The 12,586-nt window shown below is 44.6% G+C and overlaps 1 protein-coding gene across 2 annotated transcripts in view; it reads left to right on the top strand.

The window, feature by feature from the left end:
* The first annotated feature begins 501 nt into the window (after positions 1-501).
* RIN3 (Ras and Rab interactor 3) overlaps positions 502-12,586 on the top strand; it is a 127,528-nt gene continuing 115,443 nt past the window's right edge. The window contains exon 1 of one of the 2 annotated variants that reach the window (XM_084840483.1): positions 502-993. In XM_084840483.1, the coding sequence (XP_084696609.1) occupies positions 959-993 (35 nt within the window). In that variant the 5' untranslated portion in view covers positions 502-958. The remainder of the gene's footprint in view (positions 994-12,586) is intronic. The other variant, XM_084840493.1, reaches the window with a different exon arrangement.

Below are 12,586 nucleotides of genomic sequence, written 5' to 3'. Positions count from 1 at the left end.
CTCAAGTTAAGGTGCATAGTTATTTTGGCATGTGGGCCAAACATCCACAAGCTCCTCTCCCTGGGAGTAAAAATACAAGAATAATAAATTAAATAGCTAACAGTTTGCTCCACTTCCATGACACCCCAAACCAGCTGCCTGAGGAAAGCTGCCTCGCTCTGCCTAATGGTAAGGCTAGCTCCAGTGACAGTAGCAAGATCAGGATATATGAATTTGACACTTGTTGGAAAGTTGTGTGCCTCTGGCATGTAAACGCTCCATTCTTGCAGGTCCTATGTAAACAGTGTGAAGGTTTCCAGACTCCATCTGGTTCCAGTTACTCACTCACACACACACACACACAAATACACATGCCTCAGGAATTTGCAGATGGACACTGTACTGCTGTATAATAATAATAATTTAAAAAATCCTTTACAGTGTTCACTGTACTCTGTTAACTCCTCTCCTCCAGAATGTACCTGCAAGACAGAAGAAATAATTCCTTCCTCTGACTTGAAAGGAAAAGCTGGTACCAAGCTGGTGACTACAGTCACAGGGGCCTTCCTTCCTTCTTTCTAACTAACTCTCTGAGCTAAAGTTCACAACTAAATACGGGTTTATGAAAAAAAGAGAGAGAGAGAGAGAGAGAAAACACCCTTGACCACCAAGGACTGCCTCTTCCTGAAGGCCCCCATTCACATAAATACAGGAAGTACGAAAGAAAGAAGCTAAGTAACAGCACATACACTTGGAACTTTATTCTCATTCTGGAGCCTCTGGTTTCTTGGAACCACTGCGGCAAAAGCTCAGCTTCCATTGTGTTGAATCCATCATCTGCCTAAAAACGTTTTTTTTTTTTAAGAGGGGGGGCAGGAAGGCGTGGAAATTTTGTCAGGAAATGCCAAGGTATGACTTCCTTCACAAGGGAAATTTAAACAGATTCTGAAGGGAGACGCACCACCTCATTCTTGCTGTGATGATGAAAACATCAGTGGAAAACCAGGCAGCTAGGTGAGTCCTGAAACTTTAGCAACTGTACTTTCTCCCCCAGCCCCTGCCCCTGCCCCTGCCCAGCAAGTGAAAGGTGTGTTTCCCCTGTTCCTTTCAGTCTGCTTGTTTAAAAAAGAACTTTCTCCCCCCCCCCCGCTCCCCCCTAGCTCTCTTACATCTGCTTGCAGACTGTATGTGTAGAGGTATCAGCTGGCAAATCACCGGAATGGTAATTTATAGCCTTCGCTTCAGCGAATGCTCATAAATGCCTATTTAAAGTGACAGGAGCATTTGGGAGAAAAGAAAAGTTCTCTGAAAAAGAGAGGGAAGGCAGGGCAGAAGGAGCTGTTTTCATGCTACCATGGGGTAGATCTGGAATCTGAGCAAAGCTTATCCATGAATCCTGAGGGAGGATGGGCTTTGATTTTTCCAGCTGTGTCACACAGATGTGGATTAAAAGCAAAGAAAGGTAGGCGTCTACCCATTTTTTGCAGACTTCCCTAGTGTGGCTTGTGTGGCCACCCAAGAGATGCAAATTAAGTAAGGATATCCCCCCCACACATCATTTTAGCTGCATGATGCCCAAAAAACTTCACCTGTTAAACTTCTGCATGCCAGGCTGCTGTTAAAGGCACTAGAGTAGTAAACAAATAAACAAAAACAAACTGGCAACCCTAAAGAATGGTACAGCACAACTTGAATGCTGAACATGTAGGCTTTGAGGCAGAGAACATAAGCATGTGTCCAACTTTATGGTCCAGGACGAAGACAAATTTAACTATGTCAGAGTTGCAGCTCTGTAATCAAATGCATGTTTTTTATCTGCTGGGATAAGTTCTTGGGGGAAAACAGGTCTGTGGGTTTTTGGAGTAGCTTAGCTTGAATGGGGGGAAAAGGCAGCTAGTAGGGTGCCTATTGGTAAGTACTAGTAATATCACTAACCCACATGCACACCAATCTGCACAGCAGTTTTGCAAATGCTATTAAATGTTCATGAGGATTTTTCCCTGTAAGGTGAATGGTGAACATATATAAAAATGCAAAAGCAACAACATGTATTATGGTAAAAAAAAAAATCCTTCCCAAGCCTTAAAATAGTTCTTAAAAATCATAAAATTGTGCTCTGGACTTATGATTTTTAGGTATCTTAGCTTGTGATTTTGTGGTCAGGCCATAATATGACTTAAATGAGGTGATGTACAGTTTGAAAGTATTCATTGACATGATTTGCTTGGATCAAGGCAAGCTTGCTACTGGCAGAGTTTATTGGGGGTGGTTATTAGGTGAGGGCTTTGGGATCATGCTGTCCATCAGTACGGATTTTCGCCTGTCAAAAACTTAACAGCGAAACTAAAAAGTTGTTCCTGTTTCCTACTAAAACAATCAGAGGAAGCTGACGTCACTATCTAAAACCTCTGTTAACCATGTGGAAAAGCATAGCATGCCAGCCATTACAAGGGATCTCTTATCTGCTTTGCACATACCCTAGGAAGCTATTTCCCTTGTGAAAGACATCCAGATACTCACGGGAGAAAGACCTGCATTGACAGAGAAGGAATGGAAACAAATATATACTTGAGATACTAGGATAGCTGTCTTTCTTCGTTTCATCTGGCAATTCAGAATGCAGTTCTTGCAGCGAAAGATGCCATTTCAGGGGAATAGAGCAAACAGATTTTTTTCGGGGGTGGGGGGGAATGACAGAAATATCAAGATGGAATTGCAAAGAATTAATATGCATGTGTGTGCTGATCCAAAGAACATTTGTTGTGGCTGTTTTTCAGACTTTGCACATAATAACTGTAGCAATACTATCAATACAGTTTTAATTGTCACCCATTTAGGCCAAACTGAGGCCATATGCAGCACCATCCTAAGCATGTGTACTCAGAGGTGAGGCCCATCAAGCTCAATGAGATTTCCTCCCTAGTAAGTGTGTTTATGCCAATAGCGGCATAGGTGCAGGCCTCCACAAAATTAGATGGGCCACAGTGATTTTGAATTAAGTAGCCTTGTTATATCCAGAAGTGCAAGCTCCATGTAGCATGTGCAGTGCATTGACCAAGATTTATTTATTCATTACATTTCCATACTGCCCAATAACCAAAGCTCAATCATCCTCTCATACTATACTGCCCAATAATCCTCTCTCTTTTTCTCTCTCCCTGAGCATCTCTACACCAGCCTAAAATCCCGCATTTAAAACAGGGCTTTCTGCTTCCATTTTAAATGAAGGATCACAACGGACTCCCTTTACATGCACTGTCAGGGTGGATACTGACCCTATAGAGGCCCAGAGTAGTTCTGATTCTGAGGAGGACCAACCACCCGTGGGAGAGGAGCTCACTCATCTCTCACAGGCACAGCGGCAGGGAGAGATTCCTCCTGCCTGCATTCCTGAGAGAGATAGTGACCCTAGCAGTGAGAGAGCGGGGGATGGGATCTTGCTAGACGCTCGGCAGAGATGGAGGGAGCGGCGCCTGATGGAGGGCGCCGAGAGGCGGTGCTCTGCCTGCTTGGCGCTAAAACAATGGTCGCGTCCCAAGGATCCCTGGATAAGAGGGAGGACTTCTCCATAGCCCATAAGTTCAGAGTTTTCCTGCTCTTCCCCTTCAAACGGGGGGGGGGGGGCAACTGCCTTACCTGGAGCTTAGGCTACTCTGCTAACTACCCCAGTGTGTTTCCTTGCTTAGTCACTGGTGATTAGCATCTGAAAGAGTCAAGTTGTAAAGAAATAAAGCCTTGGAAAAAATCCCTTTTGTCTGTGTCTTGAGTTGGCTATTGGAGGGGACTTAAAGAGGCAGCTAGGGGGCTCCTGACATGCACTTCCTTTTTCCCCCTCCTTCTTCCCCTTATCTGAGTCTTCCATATGTTTCATTGGTCCAGCTCCTCTTCTTGTGGCCTTTCCTTTTTCATAAGCAGAACTCAATAAGAACACAAGTGGGGTAATTTGATAGCTCATTATCTACGACCTATTTAAGAACAGAATAAAGGTCATTTAGTGCAGGAGACGCTCATCTAAAGGGCCTGCAAACATCCGTGAGTTTGCAATCTCAACAGCAGGATAAAAGCTCTGTGTGAAGAAGACCCCTTCCCTCCCTCTCTCTCTCTCTCTCTCTCTCTCTCTCTCTCTCTCTCACACACACACACACACACACACACACACAGATTGAAAACAGCATTTTCGTACATGATTACTGGACACAGAGAATACTCTTGTCAGAGAACTAGTGCACTATGCACTATGATGCATTTTTGCCTGAGCCGAGATGCTGACCCCACTGACTTATCTTTGTCCACTTCTCTTACAGATTTTGCAAATTTGACCAGAGATGATAGTGGGATGAGTACATGCACTGTAGGAAAGGGCAGATTTGTCACACCAACCTTTGTCTCTCTTAAAACAAAACTCCCTATTTCCTGTCTCAACCCTTGGAAGTACAAGTGGGAACCTCTTTCAACCCTAGGGCCCAATTCAGATTTGGAGAAGCTCTTGGCTGGCACATTCCAGTGGTGGGTGAGAGGTTAAAGGCAAACATGGTGGGGGCGTGGTTCTCGCCCAACATCTTACGTTTTCAATATGGAAGTATTTTGTTATTTAGCCCACATTCCATGTTGTAGGATACATTCGAGATGCACCGTTGATAATGTTGCTGGGTCCTGTGAAACAAATTATGATTTGCGCTTTGGCTCACTATACCACATCTTTGTGAAAAGGCACATGTTAGCAAATCAGACATTTTGGTTTCCATTTGCAATTATTGTGTGTGTCCCATCCTCCCACCACCCTGGCTGTACATGCATTGTGGGGATATCGGTGTTGACAGAAACAAAGCTAGCTTCAGGAATTCTGTCAAGTATATTTGTCTGATGTAACATACACCAGTCTGAAAAATATACAGTCAAGCTTTCTCACACCTCTCCACTTGGCCTGTCAATTCTAACTTGGAGCATATGTAACACTTTTCTTCAGGGTCTCTAAAGGGACTCACAGCAAAGGCCTTGTACAAGGACAATTAACATATATCATTTTAATTTCTTAATTAAAACAATAATAATGCACATGTAATGATTCACTTATCACCAAAACAATAAAACAGAGCACAGCCCTCCCAAAGTTTTGTCTTTAGTTTGAGTCCACAACAAAAATATAAATGAAACTTCTCTCTGAAGCTTGATTTGTCTGCTGGCCAAAGAAAGAAAACAGTCCCTACTCAGTTCCCTCCAGCTCCGCAGCAAGCTTCTCAAGGTGGATGAGTCCAATAACACAGGAGCAAACTTTGCAAACGGCCCTGTCTCAAGGGTTCAGGGTCTTACAGAGAGGAGAAAGCAAGCTTCTTCCACACAGCATTTTAGTAACTGCCTGAAATGGTGGCCAGTCCTTATCTCACTCCTTTACTAAGCATGTGCAGGAATACCCCCACTCCGAATTCTTAAAGAAAAATATACCAGTGGGTTACACATGGAACCTGTGAATTATATAACAGGGACAACACTGTCCCTCAGTAAGGATGGGGGATCTGTCTATTTCCAGTCCATGTCAGTTTCACATGCATTTGTTGAGAAGTTCACCATCATTCTGCAGTTAAAAAAAAACTATGGAAACTGGCATTATTTTTGTACACATTTTACCCTTAGATAATTGATTTTTCTATGCATTTTACCATAAAGCAGACTTCCTTAACCCGGTGCCCCTCTGATATTTTGGACTACAAGCCCCAGCATTCCTGACCATTTGGCCATGCTGGCTGTGGCTGATGGGAGTTGAAGTCCAAAATATCTGGAGGGCACCAAGTTGGGGAAGGCCGTACTACAATATGCATTTGCACTTTTTTGAGCTGTGGGCTATGTCACAAAATGTGGAGAAGGGCAAACACCAAAGGATAACTGTTTTTTCATCTGTGTATTATTAGTCCAGGAAGTGCTAATCAGGTTTGTTCACTTGTTTGTTTATTTGTTGCATTTATATCCCGCCTTTTCCTCCAAGGAGCCCAAGGCAACATACAAGATCCTCCTCCTTTCTGTTTTATCCTCACAACAACCCCGTGAGCTAGGTTAAGTGGCTGAGAGTCAGTGACTGGCCAGAGCAAAAAATCTGCCTTCCTGTTTCTGTAGAAAAGTTGCAATTTACTTTTGTTCGATCCTCATACTTAGGGCTTTGTCAGTGTGACAGTTCTTCTCAGGCTTGGAGCAATGAAATAGTTACTTTTGTTATTTAAAACATTTCTATCCTGTCATTCTACACTGAAAAATCGGCTAACACACTGCAACATAAAAGCTACATTACACGCCTTGAACTGTATTTAACTAACAGCTCTAAAGGGGCCAATTACACAGCACAGCGGTACACAGCACCGCTTTCAACCTTTAGTCCATCTCCATCATAACTGTGCAGCATTGCAGCTGCGAATTAGCTTCTGCTGCGGTACACGTGTGTTTTACTGCAGACTTCTCCAGCGGGAAAATCCTCTGTGCCCTGACACATAGCTGTAGAAGCAGACAGCGCTGCAGCAGTCCCAGTGCCCTTAATTTTTTACCATTATATTTAAATGCGCAACCGTGCAGGGACATGATGGTGGGGGTACAGCACTTCAGGTTTTAGTGGCTGTTCTGTATTTTAGGGGTTCTTTTGTGTCTGTCCGTTCCTCATTCGCAGTTCTCCAGCCCGAGACTATCATGATGGTTCGCCAAGGCATGTGCCCTTGAGAGGTACGTGCCTACCCATCATTCCAAAATGGTGGCTGGAGCGAAGTTGGTCCTGGACCTTGGTCCACTGAGACCCTCCGGACCTTGGCCACTGCCCCCAAAGCAGTCATTGTGAAGATATGAAACTGCAAAGGTGTGCGAAAGTGTGGTTGAAGAAATGAGCATGCTTCCCCCCCGCCTCTGTAACTGCACAGCCACGGAGGAACGGGGAAGAGTGAAGGGCGTCACGAGTGACACAAGCACACTTACCACACACCCAGCACAAAATGCAAAGTCGGTTCAGGGAAGGGACAGACAGCTTGCAACCGCGGGAAACCCGCAGCAAACCAAAAACATCGCAGCAAAAAAGGGGAATGTGGAAATCTGCATTTTCTGGGTGAAACCATGGTTAGGCTGCGAAGCGGCGACTGCGTCATATGTCCCAAAGAACTTTGACTCGCAGCGGCCCCAGAGTAAATGGCTTGTGTAGATGGGGCCAAAGAGTTATAGACCCTGTTTGCACAATCGCGGCATGATTAACAAGCCACAGTGGATTTTAACCCTGCCACTCATGCCAGTTGCATGCTGGCCAGATTGTCATCCAAACCTGGGTAGCATGGCTTGTTTGAGGAGGCAGAAACCTTCAAATAACCCATAGGCTTGTTGGGTTATTTGAGGATTGCTCCCCCCCCCCCGAAACAAGCCATGCCTCCCAGGTTCAGTTGACATGGCAAGCTGTGCCAGCAAGGGTAATTAGGGAGATTTGACCAAGTAAGCCATGGTGACTTACAGTCGTGCAAACCGGTCCAGTGAGTGTTATGGCCAAATGTCATAGCCAAATGGGGACTTGTACTTGGTTCTCCTTGGTCCAACACTCTAACCACTATACCACACTGGTTCACTTGGAAAGGAGGACTAAATGAAATCCTCAAACATCCCTATTTTTCACAGTGGATGGGTTTGCATGATTGGGGAAAGAAAATAAGCCATTGTAGCTTATTTCCCTGCCCTGCGCATGCCATGTCATTACCATATTTACCCTCGCTGGGCATGGTTTGTTGTGTTGTCCGAACCCAGCAGGGGTGGGTTACAAACCACCCCACAACCCTAGAACAAGCCATGGGTTGCGGTGTGGTTTGTGAACTCACCCACCACCCACCCTCGCCAGGTTTGGACAACACAACAAACCGTGCCTGGTGAAGGGTAATGATGTGGTGCATGACCAGCATGTGCAGGTGAAGAAATATGCTACAATGGTTTATTTCCTTCTCCGATCATGTGAACCTAGTCAATGTGTAGATTGCCTACCCCCACTAGCCAGTTACCAGCCACCCCACAAGCATTTCTGGGGGACTGGGTATGATGTCCACGAGGGCCTTAGTCCCAGCACCTCTTCCTTAGAAATGAACAACTGCCCTCCCTGATCCCCCACCTCATTCAGATATCAGCTGGGAGGGGAATCCAGGAAGTCAGGTTTGTTAGCAGTGGGGAAAGCTCTCGAAGGAACGCAGGAGACTTAAAATAGCCTTCCCCAATGTAGTGCCCTCTGGATGTTTTGAATTACAAGTCCCATCATCCCTGGCCATCTGGCATGGTGGTTGGGGCTGATGGGAAATGTAGTCCAAAATATCTGAAGGGCGCCGGGTTGGGGAAGGCTGACTTAAAATGAGATGAGCTCAATTGTGGTACCCCAAAATATCTGGAACAATTTAGTATTTGGATCAGAGCAGCTTTTTCTTTCTTTTCTTTGGCTGTTGAACTCCCATATTGGCAAATGAAAGTGGAATTTAGTTTTGTGAAAGGATATGCAAGCTTCTTAGTTCCATAGAATTTAGTAGCACTTGGAGCAAGTTCTCATGTATATATGAAATCAGTCGATGATGTCCAGAGATGACTTGCATGTATGATTGCAACATGGTAGACCATCAAGCACCAAAGACAGAGCCTTGATATCATTTCACATCCTCTCAAATGCAATACTTCTGCTGAAAGGACATGATGCTCACAGATGGTATTGAACTGTTATCATTAAAAATAAAAAGGTGCATGAGCTGAATGTGCAGCTGGGGGCTTGGCCAAACACAGGATCCCCATCCATGGACACGTTTAGACATGTACAAATTATTAGTGCACAGTGTCCTGTGAGTACCCCTTCATGGATCACTGCCTTGTTGTGGCGAAGGGGCTTGCGTAACTCAGTGAAGCCATAAGCTATGCCATGCAGGGCCACCCAAGATGTACAGGTCATGGCAGAGAGTTCTGACAAAATGTGGTCCACTGGAGAAGGAAATGGCAACCCACTCCAGTATTCCTGCCAAGAAAACCCCATGGAACGTATCACAAGGCTAAAAGAGATGACGCCGGAAGATGAGACCCTCAGGTCGGAAGGTGTCCAATATACTACTGGGGAAGAGCAGAGGGTATTTCCAAGTAGCGCCAGAAAGAGTGAAGCGGCTGGGCCAAAGCCGAAAGGACACTCAGCTGTGGATGTGTCTGGTGGTGAAAAGAAAATCCGATGCTGTAAAGAACAATATTGTTTAGGAACCTGGAATGTCAGATCAATGAATCAAGGTAAGCTGGAGGTGGTCAAACATGAGATGACAAGATTGAACATCGACATCTTGGGAATCAGTGAACTAAAATGGACAGGCATGGGCAAATTTAATTCAGGTGACCATTATATCTACTATTGTGGGCAAGAATCCCTTAGAAGAAATGGAGTAGCACTCATAGTCAACAAAAGGGTGAGAAAAGCAGTACTGGGGTACAATCTTAAAAATGATAGAATGATCTCAGTACGAATCCAAGGCAAACCATTCAACATCACAGTAATTCAAGTCTATGCCCCAACCACAGATGCCGAAGAAGCTGAGGTTGATCGGTTCTATGAAGACCTACAACACCTTCTAGAACTAACACCAAAAAAAGATGTCCTCTTCATCATAGGGGATTGGAATGCTAAAGTAGGAAGTCAAGAAATCACCGGGATAACAGGCAGGCATGGCCTTGGTGCACAAAATGAAGCAGGACAAAAGCTAATAGAGTTTTGCCAAGAGAACACGCTGATCATAGCAAACATTCTTTTCCAGCAGCACAAGAGACAACTCTACACATGGACATCACCAGATGGTCAATATCGAAATCAGATTGATTATGTCCTTTGCAGCCAAAGATGGAGAAGCTCCATACAGTCAGTCAAAACAAGACCTGGAGCTGACTGTGGCTCAGATCATGAGCTGCTTCTTGCAAAATTTTGGCTGAAATTGAAGAACGTCGGGAAAACCACTAAACCATTCAGGTATGACCTCAATCATATCCCTTATGAATATACAGTGGAGGTGAGGAATAGATTTCAGGGATTAGACCTGATAGACAGAGTGCCTGAGGAACTATGGACGGAGGTCCGTAACATTGTTCAGGAGGCAGCAACTCAATCCATCCCAAAGAAAAAGAAATGCAAGAAAGCCAAGTGGCTGTCTGATGAGGCTTTACAAGTAGCTGAGGAAAGAAGGGAAGTGAAAAGCAAGGGAGAAAGGGGAAGATATATCCAACTGAATGCAGAGTTCCAGAGAATAGCAAGGACAGACAAAAAGGCCTTCTGAAATAAACAATGCAAAGAAATCGAGGAAAACAACAGAATGGTTAAGACTAGAGATCTCTTCAAGAAAATCGGAGATCTCAAGGGAACGTTTTGTGCAAAGACGGGCATGATAAAGGACAAAGAAGGCAGGGACCTAACAGAAGCAGACGAGATTAAGAAGAGGTGGAAAGAATACACAGAAGAACTATACAGGAAAGATCTGAATGTCCCTGATAGCCATGATAGTGTGGTCACTGAACTTGAGCCGGACATCCTCGAGACTGAAGTCAAGTGGGCCTTAGGAAGCATTGCTAACAACAAAGCTAGCGGAGATGACAGTCTTCCAGCTGAGCTATTTAAAATCCTAAAAGATGATGCTGTTAAAGTGCTGCATTCAATATGCCAACAAATTTGGAACACTCAACAATGGCCGCAAGACTGGAAAAGGTCAGTTTACATTCCAATTCCAAAGAAGGGCAACGCCAAAGAGTGTTCAAACTACCGCACAATTGCGCTCATTTCACATGCCAGCAAGGTGATGCTCCAAATCCTACAAGCTAGGCTTCAGCAGCATGTGAACCGAGAAATCGCCAACATTCGCTGGATCATGGAGAAAGCAAGAGAATTCCAGAAAAACATCTATTTCTGCTTCATTGACTACGCTAAAGCCTTTGATTGTGTGGATCACAACAAACTGTGGCAAATTCTTAAAGTGATGGGAGTACCAGACCACCTTACTTGTCTCCTGAGAAACCTGTACGAGGGTCAAGAAGCAACAGTAAGAACCAGACATGGAACAACCGATTGGTTCAAAATTGGGAAAGGAGTACGACAAGGCTGCATATTGTCGCCCTGCTTTTTTAACTTATATGCAGAGTACATCATGAGAAACGCCAGGTTGGATGAATCAGAGGTCGGAATTAAGATTGCCGGGAGAATTATCAACAACCTCCGATATGCAGACGATACCACCCTAATGGCAGAAAGCGAAGAGGATCTAAAGAGCCTCTTGTTAAGGGTGAAAGAGGAGAGTGCAAAAGCTGGTTTGAAACTCAACATTAAAAAAAATAAGATCCTGGCATCTGGCCCTATCACTTCCTGGCATATAGAAGGGGAAGAAATGGAAGCAGTGACAGATTTTATTTTCTTGGGCTCCAAGATCACCGCAGGCGGTGACTGTAGCCATGAAATTAAAAGACGCTTGCTCCTTGGGCGGAAAGCTATGGCAAACCTAGACAGCATAGTAAGAAGCAGAGACATCACCTTGGCGACAAAGGTCCGTCTAATCAAAGCTATGGTTTTTCCAGTAGTAATGTATGGCTGTGAGAGCTGGACTATAAGGAAGGCTGAGCGCCGAAGAATTGATGCTTTCGAACTGTGGTGCTGGAGAAGACTCTTACGAGTCCCCTGGACTGCAAGGAGGTCCAATCAGTCAATCCTAAAGGAAATCAACCCTGTGTGCTTATTGGAAGGACAGATGCTGAAGCTCAAATATTTTGTCCACCTAATGCGAAGAGAAAACTCTCTGGAAAAGACCCTGATGCTGGGAAAGACTGAAGTCAAAAGGAGAAGGGGACGGCAGAGGATGAGATGGCTAGATAGCATCACGGATGCACTTGAGCACACTCCGGGAAAGAGCGCAGGACAGAAAGGCCTGGCGTGCTATGGTCCATGGGGTCACGAAGAGTCGTACACGACTGAACGACTGAACAACAACTTGTGAGTATGATCCCTGCCCCCTTCTGTATTCACATTCCCTATGTGCTTTGGCCATCTGAAAAGGACTTAAGTGTTGAGTCACTAAGGGTGCAATCCTATGCAAGTTTAGACAGAAAAAAGTCCTACAACTCCGTGCATTCCCCAGCCGTGCTGGGAAATTCTAGGACTTTTTTCTGTCTAGACATGCATAGAAATGTGCCCTAAGCAATGAATGTGCATGTGTGAACCTGCCCTGAGTCAGGAAGAATGGAAACATGTTTTTTACTCTAGTGATAGAAAGGAAGTCAGTAACGGTTCCCATTAGTTCCTGGATAGCTGTGAGGAAGGCAGACAGGTGATTGTAATTTTTCTAAAATTTTAGTTTTAAAGTGTGTCTGTATTTAATGTACCACACACATGCACACCAAGGGAGGGCAACTTTTGTCAACCCATTCTCCTAATCTGGTGTACAGAAGGTTGGGCACTCTCTGCCCCCTCCGTTCCCCAGTTACACACACACACACACACACACACACGATAAATAAAACTGAATAATCAAAACAATGTTCACATCAAACTCAAGATAATATAACAATAGTCGATGTTTTACTGTTTCACCAAAACATAGTGACCCATAAGTGGTTAATATCA

This window comes from Heloderma suspectum, chromosome 1, assembly GCF_057233095.1.
Source record: "Heloderma suspectum isolate Gila_16-S chromosome 1, 16-S_ref, whole genome shotgun sequence".
Classification (NCBI taxonomy): domain Eukaryota; kingdom Metazoa; phylum Chordata; class Lepidosauria; order Squamata; family Helodermatidae; genus Heloderma; species Heloderma suspectum.
This window is presented reverse-complemented; position numbering and strand designations above follow the sequence as displayed.